This window comes from Leiobunum rupestre, chromosome 1 (assembly GCF_980474605.1).
Source record: "Leiobunum rupestre chromosome 1, qqLeiRupe1.1.hap1, whole genome shotgun sequence".
NCBI lineage: Eukaryota > Metazoa > Arthropoda > Arachnida > Opiliones > Sclerosomatidae > Leiobunum > Leiobunum rupestre.
This window is the reverse complement of record NC_143384.1, coordinates 67,971,663-67,995,766: the sequence shown is the minus strand read 5'-3', so window position 1 is coordinate 67,995,766 and position 24,104 is coordinate 67,971,663. Positions and strand designations below refer to the sequence as shown.

At 35.7% G+C, this 24,104-nt stretch overlaps 2 protein-coding genes across 2 annotated transcripts; both read right to left on the bottom strand.

Moving 5' to 3' along the window:
• Nucleotides 1-8,775: 8,775 nt before the first annotated feature.
• Nucleotides 8,776-9,327, bottom strand: LOC149966198 (uncharacterized). Its single transcript, XM_090167486.1, has one exon. The coding sequence runs from the start codon at nucleotides 9,325-9,327 to the stop codon at nucleotides 8,776-8,778; it is 552 nt and encodes a 183-aa protein (XP_090023612.1).
• Nucleotides 9,328-12,044: 2,717 nt separating this feature from the next.
• LOC149966197 (uncharacterized) lies at nucleotides 12,045-14,856 on the bottom strand. The gene is made up of 3 exons (XM_090167485.1): nucleotides 14,094-14,856; nucleotides 13,047-13,732; nucleotides 12,045-12,854 (listed from the first exon to the last, which is right to left on the bottom strand). The coding sequence occupies exons 1-3, from the start codon at nucleotides 14,854-14,856 to the stop codon at nucleotides 12,045-12,047; spliced, it is 2,259 nt and encodes a 752-aa protein (XP_090023611.1).
• Between the last annotated feature and the right edge of the window lie 9,248 nt (nucleotides 14,857-24,104).

Sequence of the window (24,104 nt, the reverse complement as noted above, 5' to 3'; positions counted from 1 at the left end):
AAGCAAAATACTAAAATTCATTTTTAACTCTAATTCAGATTCCTACCTGGTAAGCCTAAATTTAATATACTAAGTATAATATGCCTTAAAGTTCAAATACTGTCTAATACAATAAATATTCATGAAAAATTCTTACTTTGTATGTACAATGAACGCTCCAAAAGGCTGAAAATGTAACATGGAACAAGACAGAATTTCTACCCAAACCTTTCCGATTGTATCGTCAAATAAAACAAAGATCTCGCTAAGTCAAAGTTCAGCTATATTATCAATGGTACGAGCGCACGCGCTCGGAAAAATGAACGAGTCACGTGAGAATCGGTACGTCACGAGTCCCTATGCATAAATGTTAGGGCGTCTTACTACCATTAGATCTAATGGGTCGAAACAAATATATTCAGTGTCCAAGTTGCGAGAAACGAATACGTAGCTATAGATTAAGAACCCATAAATGTAAACGTACATCGTGTACAACGTGCAATAAATCGTTTAAATCACAACTGAGTCGACATATTAGACGTTGCAGTCTAAGCCCACACAAACTAAACTTAGGCAAAGTAGAAGCAGAAATTGATAAACAACGAGTCCGCGCAGAAGCCGATGCTCGATCTGGACTACCATCGCATCTCTTTGGAAATTTGACAAGTGCTTGGGTGGAACAAATGAAAACCCCTAAACGAATAAACAAAGATATAGAACTTAGACCATGGCAAAAAAGTTTATTGGAACATTTAATTCTCTCAGACAGAAAAATAATATTTGTAATAGGAAAAGATGGAAATGAAGGAAAATCGTGGATGTTAAATTACTTGAAATCCCGTAACCCCAATTTTGTACATTGTCAGCAAGTGACAGTTTCGGGGAGTGAAATGCTTTTTCAATTGAAAAAAGTTTGCTCTGGTGTGAACCACTTTTTCTTTAACACCTTGAGAAGTACAAAAATATGCGACGAACACTTGGCAGTATTTGAAAGTTTAAAAGATGGTGAAATTGTTAGTACGAAATATAATTGTGTGAGTATAAATATTAGTACTCCAAATGTAGTTTGTGTTTTTGGAAATTATATGCCTGAATCTTCCGGTTTAAGTTCTGATAGAATTGTACGATTTTATATAAAAAATAATTATTTATGTAAATATTAATTATGAAATATGTATAGTAGAAATGTTAATATAAAATTTGCATAATTGAGGACGTGTGAATATATTAAAATAGTAAACTTAAGGTTGTTTTTGTTTAATTCCGGATTTTTTTTAGGTATATGTTCATATTATAGCCGTCCTCAGGTTATCTATATAAAAACAAATGGTTGTATAAAAAAATGATAAGAAAGAATAATAAAATTGTTGATTTAAAACAGAAAAAGGTATTAAACTTGGCTTACTTTGATAAAAAATAGTCTTAACTATTTACACTTTACAGGTTTTTAGGTCTAGCTTTAATTTTTTACGTATTGGAAAATGTATTTCAGCGTATTATTATATAAAAAACAGTAAGCATCGAATATATTTCCGAATTAATTAATATTTTCATACAATAAACTATAAATTGGCTTATCTTTGATAAAAAAACCGTCTCTTATTCCCCAGAACTGGTTTATTTTTCGAGAATGTGCTAGTGCGATTAGATCTAATGGTAGTAAGACGCCCTAACATTTATGCATAGGGGCTCGTGACGTACCGATTCTCACGTGACTCGTTCATTTTTCCGAGCGCGTGCGCTCGTACCATTGATAAGATAGCTGAACTTTGACTTAGCGAGATCTTTGTTTTATTTGACGATACAATCGGAAAGGTTTGGGTAGAAATTCTGTCTTGTCCCATGTTACATTTTCAGCCTTTTGGAGCGTTCATTGTACATACAAAGTAAGAATTTTTCATGAATATTTATTGTATTAGATAGTATTTGAACTTTAAGGCATATTATACTTAGTATATTAAATTTAGGCTTACCAGGTAGGAATCTGAATTAGAGTTAAAAGTAACTTTTTTCACTGTAGTTCGCAAAATGGTATTAATAGTATACTAATTTAATGTAAATTTCTATTAATTGGAATGTTTTCTAGGATATGATTCCATCAAAAGCTCTCGAGAGGAAACTACAATGGGGTTTTTTCAAGTGGGTGTTTTCTACATGGTTTTATTTCATTGTAATAAAGTCTTTAACACTTATGAATAGATAATTGTATAATTGATTTACACATTATTAGAGTTAGAAATTTAGTCTTAGCAATTTACACTTTGCCTGTTTCTTAGGCCCGAGGTTTGCTTTTAAAACATCAATGCAATTAAGTTAAAAATATAAACACAATACAACTAATTTAATTATTTTTAACTGAATTGAAAACCTTGATATATTTTTTTAAAAAACTGTGTTTTTATGTTATACAATTTCAAATGCAGGTATTGTGTACAGTACAGTACAACAGTACAAATGCATAATTTAATGAAGCAATTCTAATTTTAATACTTATATTTAATGAAATAGGAAAAATCTATTTCTAAAACCCTATTTTGTAACTCAAAAGGAACTTAAAGAAACTGAAAGAGTTTCACATGGAATTGGGATTAGTGAGCAGCCATTATCACGTTACAATGTGGTTTTTGTTATGGAACCAATGACAATAAGCTTTAAACTTGGCTTACTTTGATAAAAAATAGTCTTAACTATTTACACTTTACAGGTTTTTTAGGTCTAGCTTTAATTTTTTACGTATTGGAAAATGTATTTCAGCGTATTATTATAAAAAAACAGTAATCATCGAATATATTTCCGAATTAATTAATATTTTCATACAATAAACTATAAATTGGCTTATCTTTGATAAAAAAACCGTCTCTTATTCCCAAGAACTGGTTTATTTTTCGAGAATGTGCTAGTGCGATTAGATCTAATGGTAGTAAGACGCCCTAACATTTATGCATAGGGGCTCGTGACGTACCGATTCTCACGTTACTCGTTCATTTTTCCGAGCGCGTGCGCTCGTACCATTGATAAGATAGCTGAACTTTGACTTAGCGAGATCTTTGTTTTATTTGACGATACAATCGGAAAGGTTTGGGTAGAAATTCTGTCTTGTCCCATGTTACATTTTCAGCCTTTTGGAGCGTTCATTGTACATACAAAGTAAGAATTTTTCATGAATATTTATTGTATTAGACAGTATTTGAACTTTAAGGCATATTATACTTAGTATATTAAATTTAGGCTTACCAGGTAGGAATCTGAATTAGAGTTAAAAATGAATTTTAGTATTTTGCTTTTTTTTAGGCCAAGATTAGCGTAGAAAGTAATTTACTATTTTGTTTTTGTTGTAGAGTATACATTTTAGACAATTAAGTTATTGAAAAAGCGTTTAAAATGAGAATGGTATTTTGAAAACGTTTCTACCGTAAAATTGTAACTTTTTTCACTGTAGTTCGCAAAATGGTATTAATAGTATACTAATTTAATGTAAATTTCTATTAATGGTATTGTTTTCTAGGATATGATTCCATCAAAAGCTCCCGAGAGGAATCTACAATGGGTTTTTTTTTCAAGTGGGTAAAATTATGTGACGTCAATGAGTATCATTAGTTGCAGATTTGATCACGTGATAATTATTAGTTCGGAAATATCTCGTTCAATAGGATCTCATCTGGGTGACGTCAAAACATTTTCTAGTGAGAGCTCGATTTTGATATCGTCAACGTGGTATTTCCAAAACTCTCCTTTGAGTAGCAAAGGGTTTTTTCCAAATACTCAAGTGGGTTAATATCTGCCGTCAATCATTAGAGGCAGTTTAAACTGTCCGAGAGAGAGACAGTCAATAGAATTTGAGGGTTATTTGAAGTTTAGATCACGCGATGAATTATTCTCAACAAGATAGGAATAAATTAATCTTCCATGCGTCATTTCTCTACGGCGCATTGACGAGTAAAGACCTGCTGACGGATCGCTCAGTCTTTTCTACAGCTCGACAAAGGATTTCTACCCGTAAAGTAAGTAACTATTTTTTCTTGGTAATAGACTATATTTTTAGACATATTTAAAACAATTTGCATATTGAAAAAGCGTTTATATTGAGAATTTTAGCGTAGAAATTTAACCATATTGATAAAATTAGGTTTAGTAGACTTAGGGGTAAATGTAGGCTTAGAGAATGTATCATTTGAAACTATAGAACGTATTTGGTCTAGATCAGCTATGGACATTGAAGTGTATCGACTTGAAACGTTTCGTCACTGGAAAAATCCGCACGTCACTAAGGAGCAACTAGCGAAGGCTGGATTCTACTATATTCAGCGGGGCGATGAAGTACGATGTTACAAATGCCATGGAATCTTAGAACACTGGGAATCAGGAGACGTACCAGAACTTGAACACGCCAGATGCTTTCCACATTGTCCGTCGAGGGATAATTCACCATCGGAAAAAAAAGTACCTTTCGCTAGAATGGGACATTCCCCCGACGCCAAAAGCAACTACGGTCTCTGACAAATGCATCTCACCTGTACCTGAAGAAGAAGAAGACGTTTGTGACTGTCCCTCGGATGTCAGACGATACTGCTGCTAAACACAACAAATACGTGAGTTAGAACTTTTAATTAAATTAAGTTGCAGGAGATCGTTTCACCCCATTTAGATGCATGTAAACTTAACTACTTTAATTTGTTTTAATTGTGTAATGTACAAGATAACCATCTAATGGAATAGCTGATAGTACCTACTAACATGTAAAACAAAGTTCTAAAATAAAAAATTAAATGTAAATAACTTGTTTTTATTGCCTAGAGATAAGAAATTAAGGAGTTCGGAAGCGATAAACAAACGGGTAAAAATCTAATCTCCAGATATCTGCGCGAGCAAAACTAATTTTGGAGAATGGGGATGGGGGAAAGCAGCTGGTGAACGGGAGAGAGAATCTAGTGATTAGAAATTCTGGTGATTAAGGGAGGAACGCAATGGGGGAAAGGAGCGGGTGAACGAGAGAGAGAGATAAAGTATCCAGTGAATGGGGATAGCAATGGGGAAAAGGAGCTGGTGAACGAGAGATAAAGTATCCAGTGAATGGGGATGGGGCAAAGCAGGGATGTACCCAAAAATGGACCAAAATGGACCAAATGTACCCCAAAAACGACCAAAGTCACCATTTTCGGCCCTATGTACCCCATTTCGGACCAAATGTACCCCAAACTGGACCTTTTAGCTTTATTGTAATGTTAAACTCCCATAGAGATTCCCCTAAAAAGAATAATAAACTGGCGGTCCAATTTTGGGTACATTAATTATTTCGGAGAGATAAAACTAATTCTGGCAAACTGCTGCAATTTATAGCGACCCCCGTGAACGAGAATCTGGTGATTAGAAATTCTGGTGATTAAGGGAGGAACAGGAGAGCGGGTGAACGAGAATCTGGTGATTAGAAATTCTGGTGATCAAGGGAGGAGAGGCGCGGGTGAACGAGAATCTGGTGATTAGAAATTCTGGTGATTAGAAATTCTGGTGATTGAGATGGGGGAGAGGCGCGGGTGGGGGAGGAACGGGAGAGGCGCGGGTGAACGGAGGGAGCCAAGCTACAGCTTTGTGTCCTTCTGGTGATTGAGAATGAAATTCTCATTCACCAGCGGGACACCCCCCTCTCTGCCCCCTGAGCGAATTTCCACCGCTCTTATCCTGTACTTATTTTTTTGACTAGTGACAACTGATTGACATCTCTGCAACTTTAGTGACAGCTCTGACAGCTTGAATAACCGCCTGGACATTTTCATGTATTGTACCTTACCTCTTTTTTTGATACTCATTGTATATATTTTATTCAAAAACAGTCAGAGCCGTCGGTCAAGCTGTTGACGCTGTCACTCAATTTTGCGGAGGTCTAACTTCGCGCACGAGAAAATGTAAAGACGGCCCTGAATTTCATCCCTTAGAATATCACACGAAATAATAGTTTTCTGCAAAATCGATTATTATTAGAGCATGACTTTTTGGTAAGTCTTCCTTCAATCTTCTTCAGTAAAAGAATTGTGATTTAGCCACAAAGTGATGCTCAAGTGCTTTCTGGATTGATATTGAAAAGTTTTCGGAGGTGTCACTTACTGTCTGTGTGAGCTCCTTGAGTTTCGTTTGCCTATTTTTATTGATCCAAGGCTTGAAAATTATTAATCAAATAACAACTCCACTTCAGTTGTCTCAATGGGCCGAACAAAACATTAGTGGAATAAAGTTTATTTATGTTTCAAAACCCTATGTGAGAAATCACAGTGGCCAACTCTCAGAACGACTTCGACAATCGATGGCACTCGATCACCCCATAAATTGGTACCGCAGTCAAATACTGCACTTGATACGCATCAGTTAACCATGGAAGAATTTAATTCACGGATTCAAGTGGCTGCAGTTCAAGATAGCGAATCTATTATTTTATTAATAATGATATTTCCATAATCCATATGTTTCAGCTGTCAATGACAAAGAGTGGTTTGTGGCATGTGTTGAAGATCAAAACTTTGAAGAAAATGATAAATTAATAAATTTCATAAAATATGCAAAAGATAGTTGCAATTTTACGTGGCCCAACAAATTCTTAAATTGTCACGTGCTCTTGCAAAACAGTATTTGTACTTTATCAAACCCCCCCTATATACTCAAATGGTAAATTTAAATAACTAAAGAAAGATGTATAAATGTGCCTAGATATATTTAGAAAAGATTTAAATAATACATTTTTTTAAGAATTCGCCAATTGTATAAATTTATGATATAAAAATACAGCTGGTGTTTTAAGTATTTTATTGCTTGCTTAATATTTTACTTAATAAATTATATGCTTTAAGATTAAATTATATTTAAAATCTAATGCGCGGTTTTTTTCAAATATTTACAAAATTTAATTTTTTTCATATTTATATAAATTTATTAAAAGTGTTATAATTTTAAGAAATGGGCAAATTTGAAGTTTTTATTATTAATCTAATAAATTCTATATAATAGAAAAATAACGTTATTCGAGCAATATCTCAGATTTCGTTTTCCTGGCTGCCAGCGGAAAACAAAACAAATATACGAAACCTTACTTATACTGTTTGAGGTAAAGAAAAATGTGTTTTATAGATTTTTAAAATTTGCACCACATGACGAAATACCCATTAGAATCAGACCCCCCCCACGAAAGGTTTTTTTATTTTATTTCAATTTACAAAAACTAAAATGTAAATGTTTTTAAGATTTTATTCAGATTCCGTACTATAAACTTCATAATTAAGAAATGTTTCCAGTTGATAAAATAAAAAAATAAAAAGTTTTTAACACTTTAATCTTGGGGTAGAGATTTCCCAAAAAACATAACTAAAATTCAGGGGTCTGGATTAATATTCTGTAACAAAATCATTTTTTTAAATTTTTACCTAAAAATCGACTTCTGTTCCTTTATTTACGAATGGAAAAAGTCTAAAAAATTTCATAAAAATCGCAAGACCTATGGTGGCCTGAATGGCTGAAACCACAGGGAATGACCCAGATTTCATTCCACGGTTTTAGATCTGACAGGCGAGGGGCTGACGACTATACAAGCCCGAGGATTTGACAGTACTGAAAAGATTACGTAATTGACTACATAATTATCAATATTAAAAGCTGTACTCGGTGTACATAATTTAAAGAAGAGGATATTTTCTACGCGTTTACTATCTTGGAGTTTGTTCGTTTTTCTACTCGCAGTCTTTTCCTTATAGACCTACCACCTAAAATAGCTTGTTCTCGTACTACATTATATATAAATGATAATATTGCAAAATGAGAGTTTGTAAAAGATTTCATTACGTTATATCGATTTATGTTAAAATTCAACTAAAATCTTAACGACTATATTAAAACCTTCCCTCTTAACCTCTTAATCCTTAATCACTGTAACGTGTGACCACAGTTAGGCGGATATTAATTTGGACTATACTATCTATTAAATAACAATGCGCAAAATAAGCAATTTTGGTAATTAAGTCTAGATTACAAGGACCAAATAATCACCGAATGTTAACTAAATAAAATACATGAAAATAATAATCGTTAGCGAATTTTGTGATCCTAAATATTGCGAACCGGATAAATGAAAACAAAACTTATTTTTTTAATGTTTAAATTTTATTATAAATTTATCAATACATAAATATACGTCAGTGTATATAATTTTTTTTATAATATGTATTACATCACTAAGGTATACTTGTTATTAGATATTTTAATAAAGAATATATAAATAATAATCGTAAATATTTATTGTTTATTTATTTTGAAATCGTTTCTGCCTTCGATGCATCGTTAAAGTTATTTATCATAATCTTGTTCTGGATCGCTTTTCTATAAAAAACATACCTAATATAATTATATTTATTGTTGCAATTGTTGAGGAAACAAATTAGGATAGTTATGAAAAACTGAGTTTAATATTTACATGAAAGAATCAAAGTTACAAATGTATTTCGAGTTAGGTTAAATGAATTATAAAAATGTCCACTGTGGGACCAGTCCGCTCTTTCCGTACGAGCTCACTTTCCTTTCGACTGCACACCAACAACTAAATTTTGTCCGTCTTTTTCTTTGGTCAAGCAAGTTGGGGGGGGGATGGAAATCCCAGAGTCTTCACACACACTTTAGAAATTTTTCATCTCCAGGACGGGTTTTTCCCCAAACCTTGGTTTCTCTTCTTAACCGTGCCCTGATTGACAGTCTTTTTGAATCCCCCAAATACGTTAGTTTCCCAACTTTTCGCAACACTCCCCCCAATGTACTGAAAGTTCATTAATGTTCTTCTTCGTTGATGACTTCCAGCGGGTACACCAACTGAATCGGTCTTTTGATTACATTTCGATTCGGTAATCTAAGGTTGCACGACCGCACGACACCATCGCGGCCGTTAAACAATTCTTCAATAATTCCCGTTTTCCACAAAATACGCGGAACCTTGTCATTTATTAGGGCTATATCGCCGACCTTGAACCTTGGTCCCCCAGCGACTCCCTTTCTCTCACGCGCTGAACGTAGCTCCAATATGTAATCCTTGCGCCATCGGTTCCAAAATCTATCCAGTAAGATTTTATGGGGCTTGTACCTTTTCGTCAACTCGTCTCTGGCACTTCTGTGGTTTTCTGGCTCGTGGATGATTGTTGATGGCAGGGTCGTGAGCCTGCCTCCAGTCAAAAAGTGTCCAGGCGTCAGTGGTGAGGGTTCATTGGTTTCACCGTAGACGTTTCTCAAAGGTCTGGAGTTAATCGTAGCCTCGACTTCTGCGAGAAGCGTATCCATTTGTTCCTTGGTCAACGAAGCCTTGCTTAAGGTCTTCTTTAAAGTCATTTTGCTCGTACGGACCATTTTCTCCCAAAATCCACCCCACCAGGCAGCTCTCTCCGCTATATATTTCCAGATGATTCTACAGTTAGCGAGATAATTCTTCACTTCTGGGCTCCTAAAGGCTTCGTAGGTTTCAGCCAAATCTTGATCTGTATACCCTTTTAAATGTGCGGGCGTTTTCGCAGTAGATTATCCGAGGTATCCCTCGTCTGGCCACGAATTTCTTGAAAGCGAGTAAGAAAGTCTCCGCTGACATGTCTGTAACCAGTTCTAGATGAAGAGCGCGCGTGACCGCGCACGTGAAAAGTGCGACGTAAACCTTATTTACGTTTTTTCCATCCTGGACGTAAAGTGGTCCCATAAAGTCTATGTTAAGTTAAAAGGAACCACCTATGGACTGCATTGTACAGGATGAAAAATTGGTGAATAAGTAGATAAGTCCATAATGAAAAGGGATAATAAAGCTAAACCCTAAACAAATTTGAAGAAATTTAAAAACTTACTAATAGCTCGTACCGATAGGTCTTCGAGCGGATGAAAACGCGAAACTCGGACCAAATAGATCTTCGAGTGAATAATTAAATAAAATAAAATAAAATAAAATAGCCAGAAAATCCAACGGTAGACCGGTTTCGTCCTATTTGGGACTCGTCAGTACCGTGCGGGAAATCTGGCTTGCGACTATAACACCGAATAGAGAAACTAAGCCTAAATATTAAAAATTTCAAAACGAGTTGCATAGCAACGGAAAGCCGAATAGGGGGAGAGTGGTGGAGATTATTATATACGTAATGTTAAGTTAAAAGGAACCACCTATGGACTGCATTGTACAGGATGAAAAATTGGTGAATAAGTAGATAAGTCCATAATGAAAAGGGATAATAAAGCTAAACCCTAAACAAATTTGAAGAAATTTAAAAACTTACTAATAGCTCGTACCGATAGGTCTTCGAGCGGATGAAAACGCGGAACGTTGTCTGGAATGGTGGAGTTTGCTGGATGCGGTCAGCAGGCAATGGAGCAGTGATGGCTTTTCCTGGTTGACTTCGGAATCTTTTGCAAATTATGCAATTCTTTAATCTGGATTTTACCTTCTGGCGCGCGTTGAGAATCGAATAACGTTCTCTTAGTTCGGTTAGAGTTCCATTAACCCCGGCGTGCAGGATTTTATCGTGGTAATGGTCCACGATAAGGTTAGCCAGACGGTGCTTGGCCGGTAGGATCCATCGATTTTTTTCCGAGTAAGAAAAACTTGCTTGTTGTAGGCGTCCGCCTACTCTTATCAGCCCGTCGCTGTCGAGGATTGGATCGAGGTTGTGAAGCTTGGATTCCTTACTAATTGCTTCTTTTTTCTGTAGATTAGCTAGTTCCTCCGGAAACTGTTCAGTTTGAACCAGGCGAATCAGAAGTATTTCCGCCTTGTTCAAATCTTCCGTTGTCAGAATGATAATAATAATAATAATAATAATAATAATAATCAGCTAGGCTAATACCCAAGGCACCACCTTAGGCCTAAGTCATCAAGCGACTTTTGAAGCCATTTATTCAGGTGGCCGGGTTACAATGCGTAGGAGGGTGGTGGCAAGCCCTGCATGCCACGAGATCGAGCCAACAGCTCCCTACACTAGCTATTACCGTTAACCTCGCTGCCCCTTTTATTGACGGCTAACCTTGATATCCAAGCCATTATTCTCAGTAACCTTTTAAAGTTTCCATATCTGGCCCAATCCAAAATTCCGGCGGTATGTTTCGTTCCGCGACTTGACTGCGGGTCATTGACTTGTTTCTTCTCCGGCCTTAGCTCTGGGTCACCTGCTACGAATTTTTGGTATGTTACCTTCGGTTTTGCCCAATCCGGTTCTGGCTGACGGAGCCAGTGTGGTCCTTCCCGCCACATCCTCAATTTTAAGAGGTCTTGAATCGTTTTTCCCCTTGTAGCGAAATCTGCGGGGTTCTCATCTCCAGACACGTCACTCCAACTTCGAGGTTCTGTTAATGAGTGTATCTCCACGACTCGATTGCTGACGAATGGTTTGAAGTTCTTAGCCGATTGCTGAATCCATCCAAGGGCAATCGCTGAATCCGTGAAGAGGCGTACTGAATAGTTTCTCCTGCTAAAACCTTCTTCCAAATGTGGTTAGCCAATCTGGCACCAATCAACGCTCCCTTGAGCTCTAATCGAGGTAAACTGAGCCTTTTCACTGGTGCGACTCTCGACTTCGAAGCGACAATCGTGGTTCCAATGTTTCCACTCTTGCAAGTGTAACGCAGGTACACCACAATGGAGAATGCCTTTTCGCTGGCGTCTATAAAGCAGACCAATTCTGCGGCGACCATCGAGTCATCTTCACCCATCTCGTGCAGATAATACCTCGGCATTTTTATTTCGGGTACATTTTTAATATCATCTCGCCATTTTCTGTATTTTGAAGCTAAGTCTTCTGGCAGATGATCATCCCAGTTAAGTCCCTTTTCCCAGAGCTCTTGCGTGAGAAGTTTTCCTCGAACGGTGAATGGCGTGAGAAACACTAGAGGGTCGAAAATCTTCGCTACTGTGTGTAATACAAGCCTTTTTGTGATGGGTTTATCCGGCGGTTCGTCGATTATTGACTCCGTGTCAATAAAAAGAAAATCGTTTTCAGTGCCCCAGGCTAGTCCTAATACCTTTACTGTGGTTTTGTTTTCTCCAAGATTGAAATTACCCTCTGCCCAAACCTTCCTTAATTCATGTTGGCTTTCGAAAATATTTCCCTCGAATCTTGCGATAGTTTCGTAGCTTCGTTAACGTCCTTCGCGTTTCCTAACACGTCATCCACGTATTTTCTATCCAATATCATTTTACACGCTTCCGGATATTGTTCCGTGAGCGACTCCACGTGGTATTTGACAGTTGCGTTCAACAAAAATGGGCTTGGTCCCAATCCGAAGGTCACCCGCGTTATTCGAAAATGTTCAAGTTTTCCGTTAATCGTAGTCGCGTTAAATAAAAATCTAACCGCGTCGCGATTCCTTGGGTCAAGTGCAATTTGTAAAAAAGCTTTTTCAATGTCAGCTGTGAACGTTATCTCACCACTCCTGAATTTTATTATCAAATCCAGTATCTCCGGGTTCAAATTCGGTCCTGTTTTCAAACAATCGTTAAGTGATTGCATTCCATATTCATGTGAGGATGCATCGTAGACCACTCTGGTCTTCGTGGTTTCAACATTTTTCAGTATAACTTCCCGATGCGGGAGATAGTAAATTAGATTCCGACTTTCTAGCTCTTCATTTGGAATCCTTTGCACAATCCCTAAATCAATTTGCTCTTGAATGACCACTTTATAGTTCTCATAAAGTTCAGGGCTTTTTCTTAGGCGAAGGAATAATTGTTCCGTACGTTTTGTGGCTGCCTTCAAATTGTTTCCCAGCTTTTCTGTATTTGCCTTCCAGGGAAGAGCCAACTGATACCTCCCTTCCACAAACTTAATTGACCTATTAAACTCTTCGATGGTTTCAGAGTCCCCCGAGTCTACCTTTGTTTCTTGTTCCTTAATCCCAAGTTATTCTAACTCGAAGTATGATCTGATATCCTTATCTAGACTATCTTCGGTGGATTCGGCTAATATTGCCATAGAAACTATAGGTTTGTTTTCATTTTGTTTGTCTACTAACGCCCTCCCCTGGACTGTCCATCCAAATAAAGTTTTAACCGCCGCTAGGGTTGGCCCTAGCTGTTAAACCTTCCTCATGCTAACTACATCCCAATAGTAGTCGCTGCCTATTGAAATTCCCATCTGATCGTTACCCGACCCAATGATAGAGCTAACGTCAGCTAGTTCCAATCCACGTTTTTTCAGTTCAAATTCCGCCCCTTTCCATGGTACGGAAATGGTTGTCCCACATATTTCTGGCGTTACCAACGCTTCGATTATGGCGAATTTCTTAGGGTCTCCCAAATTCTTAACGGTTAGCCTAACCTTATCCACTCCGATGACCTTCCCAGGTTCATTAAATTTGAAAAGTGTAAGTTGATCCTTTCCCACTACAGTTAATTTTAATCGTTTCGCTATATCATCCCTTATGTAGGATCTATGACTAGCATTATCCAATAGGCACCTTGCCCTGACAGTTACCGCGCTGCCTTCCGTTCTTGACACGTGAATGTCAGCTGTTTGTAGGAATATAACTCGTTGTTGGTCCCTCGCTCCCCCCGTGGCTACAGTGCATGAGACTGTGCCTCCATTGTTTGACCCGTTCCGCGTATTCTTGTCCTTCCCTTCCCACTGTGGGGCATCCGATTCTTTTCCCCGCGAGTCGTTTCCAGAAGCGGGTTTCTCGCAAACGGCGATATGATGTGGGGCTCCGCAATCCTTGCAAACTTTACCCCCATCCTTACTTTTACATTCCCTAGCTAGGTGATATTGTCCTAAGCGAAATAAACATGACCTTTTTTTCTTAGGAGTACCCTCCTATCCTTTACCTCGCCGACCCTTTTACAATTCTCGGAATTATGATTTGACCTCCCGCAAAATACGCAGAATTTCCGCCCCTCCACTATCGAATGTAGGCCTGGTGCTCACTACCCGAAGTCCGCTCTCTTTCCCTGTGCCTTTCCCTAGGCTTCCCGTCTTCCTTGTCATCCAGATAAAACATAACTGTTTATCTACTTATTATTTCCTCCCCGAGCGCGTCAACCAAATCTCTAATTTTCCAGGGTTCTATTCCATCCCTTTTTCTACGACTAACGTCTAGGGCTATCTCTTTCGGTATTTGCCGCGTAACTATACTAACTAATAAATCTCCGAAGCTATCCGCTACCACCCCCAACGATTCTAATCCCCTCATCTGAATTTCTATCGTGTCACACAGACGTCTAAGCCCAACTATATCGGAGGCTCTCCTTACTGGTGGCAAACTAGTTAGTTTCGTATAATGCTGATTTACCAAAAGCTCTTTTCTTCCAAATCTGTCTTTCAGCATTTTGACGCCGTGATCGTAATTGTTGTCTGTACGCGCTAAGTTCGATATACACTCGAGCGCTTGACCCTCCATCAGCGAATATAAATAATTAAACTTATCTGATGGTGGTATATACTCGCGATGTATGCTGTTTTCATAGTTGCACCAAAAGTCTTGCCACTTTTCGATTGATCCGTCGAATTTTTTCAGGCCGAGTTCCGGTAGTTTCGTCGTGATTCCTCTCGGCGTGATGTCTCGTTCCGATCTTGTACGCCCTTCCGAAGCGTTGTTTTTCTTCTTCAAATAATTGGTTACGCTTGTCTTCGCCTTGACAATTTCTTCGGCCAGTTTTAGAGAGTTCGTGAAGTCTCCCTGTAACTGATCCAACGGCATTTCCATCTTGATCATGTCGTTGACCTTAACGAGGTTGGATTCCAGCCGAACTAATTGATCGTAAAGTTGAGAGAGTACGGCCGTGTCCGGTTTAAGATTATCTTCTTCTTTGAGTTCCCTTTCAATATCAACTATATATTTTTCCACTTGCAGTTGATTCGCTTCGCGTTTCACCATTGCTCGTTCCAGTGACGTCATTTTGTAGCTTCTCCTCGTTCACTCAACTAACTTTCTAAATGTTCTCAACACGTCTAATTTTCGTTAAAGGTATCTAAAGTCCCGTGTTCCCGGGTTTCGACACCATTTATGTTGAGGAAACAAATTAGTATAGTTATGAAATACTGAGTTTAATATTTACATGAAAGAATCAAGTTAAAATTAGAAAACTTGTCAAAATACTACTATGACCTCTTTACCTTTTGGCACACTTGCCCTATACGTTTAAAAAAACCAACGGAAATCGATATATTTTTAAAACTGCCCATTCTTTACAATCCATTTTATGACCTACAATTTTACCATCCCAAGTGGAAAACACTGGGATACCGTTTTATCGGCGATATTTTTAATAAAGAGCAAATGACTTTTCAAAACCCATTCTTAAATAAAGGCTTAAGGGCCCCTACAGAACGGTCTTTAACCAATCAATTTAAAAAATTTGTTTAACTAATTAATGAACATTTAAAATTGAGCAACGAGAGTGATAAACAAACAGGTACTGTAAATTTTGAAATGGAACTAAAAGTAAATGAAAATGTAGTCTCTATTGAAAAGTGCACCAAAGAATTTGTTAAATCAATTATCTAGTTGCTAGCCTAGGCTCAACTAATTTCCGGCTTTCCGCGCCATTTTTACACACACTCCTAAGGATTTGTGTGTATTAGTCTCACGTACAGTATAGCCGTTGCCGCCGTGTCGCGCATATCTCTTCAACGGTTAGGGCTAGAAGAGTTAATGATATCTCGTTCGAATGTACATGCATCGCCATTGATAGCCTTTCAAAAATTTTTGAAATCGAAGCCCAAGAAGTTGGGCATATGCCCAATTTACCGTTTCCGGTAATTTGGCTTTGTGTGGTTAATATCTTCTTTAAAATTAAGTCCGATTTTCATGAAAGTTATATTTTTGAATAGCTGTGGTAGAATTGGAAATATGTTCCTGAAATTTAATTCTAAAGCCTAGTTCCCACTTAGAGAAAAAAACAATTTTCGAACTGAAAATTGACGCTCACGAATAAAATTTCCGATTTTTTTTAATTCGCCGCTAATGTCGCGTCTCCGCTGTATCTAGCGAATGTTCTATTTTTTGACGTCCACACCTTGGCGATAAAAAGCTTCAGCCAATCAGAAAACGCGTTCCCTCGATATATTCCGCTCCCGTCCGTCACTTATTAAGCCCCATTTTCATGCTCGCTGGTAGTGGGTAAAAATCGTCAAAATCCGCTTCAGCTATACACTTTTTCACTTTCCGCGTCGATCTGTTTCAAACAGATATTTTAGCTTTATTTTCACGCTTGCGAGTGGCGGAAGCGAATTTTTACGATTTTTATCCGCTACCAGCGAGCATGAAAATGGGACTTTAGGCCTAGGTCTTTAGAAAAGCAGCTCAGCCAACTTGGCCAAGATACTGAAGTAAAGGTAATTATCTCACGAATAGAATCGTTTATTTATTGAAATTATCAACAGGAACATACATTTGGTTTATTTTGAACTGATGTTTTATGTTAGGCCAAAAACATTACTAAAAACCCGCACGAGTTGGTTTCAGCGTTTTTAAATTTTCGCGCTAAATTGAGAACCACTTCCCCAGCGACCGAAAAAAAACGCGTCTTTTTTCGTTGCGCGAAAATTTTATTTGTCTCGAAAATTCGCCAAGTGGGAACTAGGGGGATTCTTTAATATCTGGGACAACAATAGTAGAACTGATGAAGACGAGGTTTCATTGTTTAATCTATACTAAGTAAAAAAGAATATTGATACATTTTGATATTCCGTAGGGTATACGAAGATACAATTATTATTCGTAGAAGAAACTAATGAGTTTTGTCAATATTCATATTATTAATACCTCAATATTATTGGTTTTTGGCGTTTTGAGCACGTATAGCACGTGATGCACGTGCAATTTTTTGACCATTTTTTAGATTGTAGGCTAAAGTAGACGAATATTGGGAGATACCGTAGGCCTCGTAGGGTTTTGGCCTAAAAAATTGAATTCGACTACGGTGCTTTATCAATCTGTGGCTGGTTGTGTATTATATATATAAAAAAAATTCCCACGGAAACCCGTTGCTTCTCTCGGCCTTAAGGCTAAAGCCCCATTTTCCTGCTCACTGGTAGCGGGTAAAAATCGACAAAATCCGCTTCCGCTACACATTTTTTCACTTTCCACGTCGATCTGTTTCAAACAGATATTTTAGCTTTATTTTCACGCTGGCGAGTGGCGGAAGCGAATTTTGACGATTTTTATCCGCTACCAGCGAGCATGAAAATGGGGCTTTAGAGTATTGTTAAATCTGTTACGCTCTAAGCACCTTGTGGAGCGTTCGGCTAAGCGAAAAGTATAGTATTTGCTAAGTTGCAGAACTTGCTTATCCGAATTGCTAATAACAAACAGAGCTGGTTTTCAAGCTTCTTTTCGGGGAAGTCTTTAACTTCTTTTCGGGTAAGTGTTTAGCTTCTTTTCGGGTTAGTCTTTAGCTTCTTTTCGCGTAAGTTTTTAGCTTCTTTTCGGGTAAGTCTTCAGTTTAGTTTCGGGTAAGTTTTAAGCTTCTTTTCGAGTCGGTCACTTAAAATCTAAGATAAAACGGTAATAATAAATATAATCCAAACAAATGTGAGAGCAACAAAATGTATAAAATAAATATTGTATTTTTCTACAAAAATTAAAAAAATTGCAAACTAAAACTACGTTGTTATTAAGGAAAACCTTATATAATACAGATTTTTAACCTAACCTAATGGTGCCTACACGCGTATGTAACCTAACCTAACCTAACCTAACCTAACTTAACTGTGCCTACGCGCCTTCGGCGCGCGTATGTAACCTAACCTAACCTAACCTAACTTAACTTAACCTAACCGCAAAAGGACTCCGATGGCTCCACCGACAACGTTTACCCTGTTTTGGTTTCTTACTCCCTTTTGTTGCAAATTGGCCTTTGTGGCTCCGCCGACAACGTAAAATCGTATATTTAAGTGTCCCCCCCCTTATAATCTCCTAATTCACCCAGTCCCGTATACTTGGATAGCCTATAAGGTGCGAAATTGTACGATTAATTCTGTTCGCTATCAGCAAGACGAATAAGCAAGTTCTGCAACTTAGCAGATACAATACTTTTCGCTTAGCCGAACACCCCACAAGGTGCTCAAGAGCGTAACAAAAACAGCAATACTCTTAGCAATAAAGCCGAGAGAAGCTACGAGTTTTTTTATATATAATACACAACCAGCCACAGATTGATAAAGCACCGTAGTCGAATTCAATTTTTAGGCCAAAACCCTACGAGGCCTACGGTATCTCCCAATATTCGTCTACTTTGGCCTACAATCTAAAAAATTGTCAAAAAATTGCACGTGCATCACGTGCTCTACGTGCTCAAAACACCAAAAACCAATAATATTGAGGTAGTAATAATATGAATATTGACAAAACTCATTAGTTTCTTCTACAAATAATAATTGTATCTTCGTATACCCTACGGAATATCAAAATGTATCAATATTCTTTTTTACTTAGTATAGATTAAACAATAAAACCTCGTCTTCATCAGTTCTACTATTGTTGTCCCAGATATTAAAGAATAGCCGGAACTAGCCTTAAGTAAGGTTTTTTGGGCAGCGTATACAGACCCCCGAAATTTCCAACATTGTAAATCCGCGTGTTTATAGAGCAGCGCTCTAGGCGCCCGTTTCCCTCTGGCGTTTCAAGGCCGTTCAGAGTGCGCCGCGCTTTCAAGTGTGACGCTCAACGTAACAAATAAGTGTGATCAGATAGAACAAATAAGTGTGATCAGAAACAACAAATAAGTGTGATCAGAAATAACAAATAAGTGTGATCAGAAGTAAGAGATAAGTGTGATCAGAAGTAAGAGATAAGTGTGATCAGAAGTAAGAGATAAGTGTGATCAGAAGTAAGAGATAAGTGTGATCAGAAGTAACAAATAAGTATGAAACTGATCGAACTAGTCTTTGTCGTATAATCAGAAGAAATAAGTGAGACTCTCAACGGCTGACTAGTAGTAACAAATAAGTGTAAATATGTATATATGTGTGACCGTAGATATATTTTGTTTGTGATACCGGCGTTGCAGGTTGCTGTGAATAGCTCAAACAAACTTAACACATTAGAAGGATTGTGTGTATTCTGACCGTCCTACGTCTGGTTATTTACTAAAATACTCGTTTATTCCCATTCGACCGAAATCCCATTCGACCGTAAGAATTTTAAAATGTAGCCCAATTGGCGGGGTGATTTGGTATTTTATTTATAAGGTATGTACTATTGAAGATCCATGTTTAGATTAGGTTAGGTTAGGTTAGGTTAGGTTAGAGTTGGTTAAGTTTACTATTTCAGTTTTTACTTTACACATCGCGTTTCGGCAAGAAAAATAGCAATTTGTATCTTTCTTTTTATTAAGACGGAATAAATAATTATTATTCATGTATAAATACCCTCCTTTATTAGCTATCCGCTCCATTGCAAATGACTTCAGTAACTAAATTGAAAACATAGCAAAAGCCAATTTATATAGCAGCGTTCGGTCGAATGGGACACATAAAAACCGCACGTTTCGGCGGAATTCGGTCGAATGAGACACCTCAAAAACCGCCTTCGGTCGAATGGGACTAAAGCAAAATACTAGTCCGAAATCCACGGGTTTAAAAAGAAACTTAGATCATGAAAATATTCTCAACCCCAAACATACTTCAACACCTACACTCTTATGTTATGTAACCGGAAAAAGGGTTTTAATAATAATCCGCTAGGCTAATACCCAAGGCACCACCTTAGGCCTAAGTCATCAAGCGACTTTTGAAGCCTTTAATTCAGGTGGCCGGGTTACAATGCGTCCCTTATTTTCAACCCGTAAAGGTGTTATGTATGGCCCTTGTTTTGAGGTTTCATTTGTCACAGCCAGAGGTTTGATTATCTTCCATTTAAGGTTTTTATCTTGTACGTCAGGAGTTTTTCATACATCTTCTTTCGGTTTTATCAACAACCCTTTTAGGTGATATTGCAACTATAAAAAGATCTATGTAACTCCAACCTAGGTGCTTAGTTAATCCTCCGTAGCACCTTTAAGGTTTTACCTAGCCCCATCATGGGTTCTATTTTAATCCATCCACAAATTTAACTTCCTCCGCGTGGGGCTTTCGTTAAAACCATTCAAGGTTCCATCTAATAGCCTCAATGGTTGGTCTCATATCTTTCCTAGGTTTTATCTACCACCCATTGAAGCGGCAAAAAACTTGAGAAAGCGCGGCGTGCAAGGCATTTTAAAAACACGATAAACTACAATCTACGAATATAACTCGGTTAAATAGCCAAGGATAATGTCGTAGCAGACGACAGTTTCGACCGAAAAACGATTAAAACGGGGAAAATTATATTTCGTTCACGAGATGGCGCTGTGAGTAGGTTCAACCAAGCGGTTCTGAGATTCTCGAGTCGGGGGGGGATAAAACTCGAAATATGGTTGTTAATAATAAATCAAATACTGTAAATAATAACATGAAATTTTTGTAAAACCATTTTCGGAAGTCCTCTATCCATTTAAATGGTTTTTAACCAATTTCAGGGTGATGAAAATTCCCCTTTAAGGGTCAAATGGAAACTTGATTAAGATCTATATTAAACTTCAACAATAAATAGCATTAAGTTGTTGAGATACCCAAAGGTTCAAATATTAAATATTTGAAGATCTAGAATAAACCCATAATTGGTCAACAAACACCCCCTTCCGCGGTCAACAAACACCGTACGTTGTCAACTAACACCCTACGTGGTCAAACGAAAACCCTACACGGTCAAACAAAAACCCTACGTGTTATAAAAAAAAACCCCTACCTGGTCCAAATAAAACCCTTTGTTAGCCCTTCTGAACCAGCTCATAGTATGTATGAAAAGTTTGGCCGGTTTTGGGCCGATTTTATAGCGAAAAGCTTATTCCAAAATATCCCTCTTTTGGTCATTGCGTGTATAATAATTTTTTCAATTCGCGTTAGTATCAGTCGCAATTCAAATATTAAGTCTCTCGTGAAAAATTAATTTATATTATATTTGTCAGAGTACTAATGCAAACAGTAGAATGAATTTTGATAAACTAATTCTTGAACTAGGAAATTATAATTAATATTCCAATCCTAAACTTTTTCTGACACGTGGCAAATTGTGTTTCCTTAAAATCTTGTCTATTACGCGTTAAAAATATTATATTCTATATAAATGTATAGTGTGTCAGAATTTATTGCCCGGTGTACCTATTATCAGAGACCATACCATCATAGCGTCCCCTCAGCCCGGACAGGTGACAAATCCAGCATGGGTATCAGAACCCTACTACTGATGGTCGCAGCTTAGACGCGAGCCACTCAACCCAGCAGAAGGTGCAGCAATGGGCGGACCAATCCCCACTTCACACACAGCAGTGGGATTAAGAGTAGATGCTGTAGCAACTCCAGCCAACACCCTACCTACGGAGGTAAAAAGTCAAACCCTTTGGAGAGAGCTCCTAAAGGGGAACGACGGGCCCACAGCAGCCCAAGTAACCCGGCACAGCTGGCACCGAAGATCCCGGTGTGACTCCAAAAGGCCGGGAAACAGGACCACCGTGCCCTCATACGGAGGCCCGCCGCCCCAAAGTAGGCTACCCAATCCGCCGAGGCGGCCAGTTTGCACGGACCCTCTCCGTTAGCTAATTTTAACTTACCACAATTTGCTTTATAGATAGTTTCAATAAATCCTATTGCGGCTTCATTCATAAAAGCTGACGTTAAATACAAATTAATAAATAAATTACTCATTAAGAAAGATGAAACGGACATGCATATGAAAACCCCATACACCCCCCCAATAATAATAGGCCTATCCATGTAAATCATTCATCACGAAATACGTAGAAGTTCAGTTCAGTTTATGCTTAAAAACAGGGTGCTTCGTCGAATTTACTCTTATGTCCTGGGAAAGGCCTATTGAATAATGTTCGCTGGTTCGTGCGCGTAACCTCAACAGAGAAAGTACTGAGTCCATTGCAATATTTTTAAAGAACTCGACTTGACAACTGAGCCCACCCAACTGTTTTGTAGCGAGTTAATTAATTTTGCGCTGGCTCCGATCTGCTCATGTATAGGGTTTGATTGTTAAGGCAACGAAAAGGAGAAGTGATTTTGAACTCAGAACGAATTTACTATAAATATAACTGTTTAACTTCACACTATTTTGTAATTCATGGTTTTCCTCCATAGATCTAATTATTTTTTAATCCATATTTACATTATGTGGCTGTACGCTCAAATTCTATCGTTTTGTAACATTTTGTTGCCGTATGCACCAACAAATTAATTTATTCGTTAAATTAATTTATTCGTTAAATTAATTTATTCGTTAAATTATTTTATTCGTTAAATTAATTTATTCGTTAAATTAATTTATTCGTTAAATTATTTTATTCGTTAAATTAATTTATCCGTTAAATTATTTTATTCGTTAAATTAATTTATTCGTTAAATTAATTTATTCGTTAAATTATTTTATTCGTTAAATTAATTTATTCGTTAAATTAATTTATTCGTTAAATTAATTTATTCGTTAAATTAATTTATTCGTTAAATTAATTTATTCGTTAAATTAATTTATTCGTTAAATTAATTTATTCGTTAAATTAATTTATTCGTTAAATTAATTTTTTCGTTAAATTAATTTATTCGTTAAATTAATTTATTCGTTAAATTAATTTTTTCGTTAAATTAATTTTTTCGTTAAATTAATTTTTTCGTTAAATTAATTTATTCGTTAAATTAATTTATTCGTTAAATTATTTTATTCGTTAAATTATTTTATTCGTTAAATTAATTTATTCGTTAAATTATTTTATTCGTTAAATTAATTTATTCGTTAAATTAATTTATTCGTTAAATTATTTTATTCGTTAAATTAATTTATTCGTTAAATTAATTTATTCGTTAAATTAATTTATTCGTTAAATTAATTTATTCGTTAAATTAATTTATTCGTTAAATTAATTTTTTCGTTAAATTAATTTATTCGTTAAATTAATTTATTCGTTAAATTAATTTATTCGTTAAATTAATTTATTCGTTAAATTAATTTATTCGTTAAATTAATTTATTCGTTAAATTAATTTATTCGTTAAATTAATTTATTCGTTAAATTAATTTATTCGTTAAATTAATTTATTCGTTAAATTAATTTATTCGTTAAATTAATTTATTCGTTAAATTAATTTATTCGTTAAATTAATTTATTCGTTAAATTAATTTATTCGTTAAATTAATTTATTCGTTAAATTAATTTATTCGTTAAATTAATTTATTCGTTAAATTAATTTATTCGTTAAATTAATTTATTCGTTAAATTAATTTATTCGTTAAATTAATTTATTCGTTAAATTAATTTATTCGTTAAATTAATTTATTCGTTAAATTAATTTATTCGTTAAATTAATTTATTCGTTAAATTAATTTATTCGTTAAATTAATTTATTCGTTAAATTAATTTATTCGTTAAATTAATTTATTCGTTAAATTAATTTATTCGTTAAATTAATTTTTTCGTTAAATTAATTTATTCGTTAAATTAATTTATTCGTTAAATTAATTTTTTCGTTAAATTAATTTATTCGTTAAATTAATTTATTCGTTAAATTAATTTATTCGTTAAATTAATTTATTCGTTAAATTAATTTATTCGTTAAATTAATTTATTCGTTAAATTAATTTATTCGTTAAATTAATTTATTCGTTAAATTAATTTATTCGTTAAATTAATTTATTCGTTAAATTAATTTATTCGTTAAATTAATTTATTCGTTAAATTAATTTATTCGTTAAATTAATTTATTCGTTAAATTAATTTATTCGTTAAATTAATTTATTCGTTAAATTAATTTATTCGTTAAATTAATTTATTCGTTAAATTAATTTATTCGTTAAATTAATTTATTCGTTAAATTAATTTATTCGTTAAATTAATTTATTCGTTAAATTAATTTATTCGTTAAATTAATTTATTCGTTAAATTAATTTATTCGTTAAATTAATTTATTCGTTAAATTAATTTATTCGTTAAATTAATTTATTCGTTAAATTAATTTATTCGTTAAATTAATTTATTCGTTAAATTAATTTATTCGTTAAATTAATTTATTCGTTAAATTAATTTATTCGTTAAATTAATTTATTCGTTAAATTAATTTATTCGTTAAA

Bases quoted from the DNA above. Each gene is read 5' to 3' on its own strand.
- LOC149966197 (XM_090167485.1), bottom strand. From the start codon at position 14,856: ATGACGTCACTGGAACGAGCAATGGTGAAACGCGAAGCGAATCAACTG. The intron at 13,733-14,093 runs GTATAGTTACGC...TATTTCGCTTAG, and splicing joins CTTCGGAGATTTATTAGTTA to GACAATATCACCTAGCTAGG. The intron at 12,855-13,046 runs GTTTAACAGCTA...CTTGGGATTAAG, and splicing joins ATGTAGTTAGCATGAGGAAG to GAACAAGAAACAAAGGTAGA.
- LOC149966198 (XM_090167486.1), bottom strand. From the start codon at position 9,327: ATGACTTTAAAGAAGACCTTAAGCAAGGCTTCGTTGACCAAGGAACAA.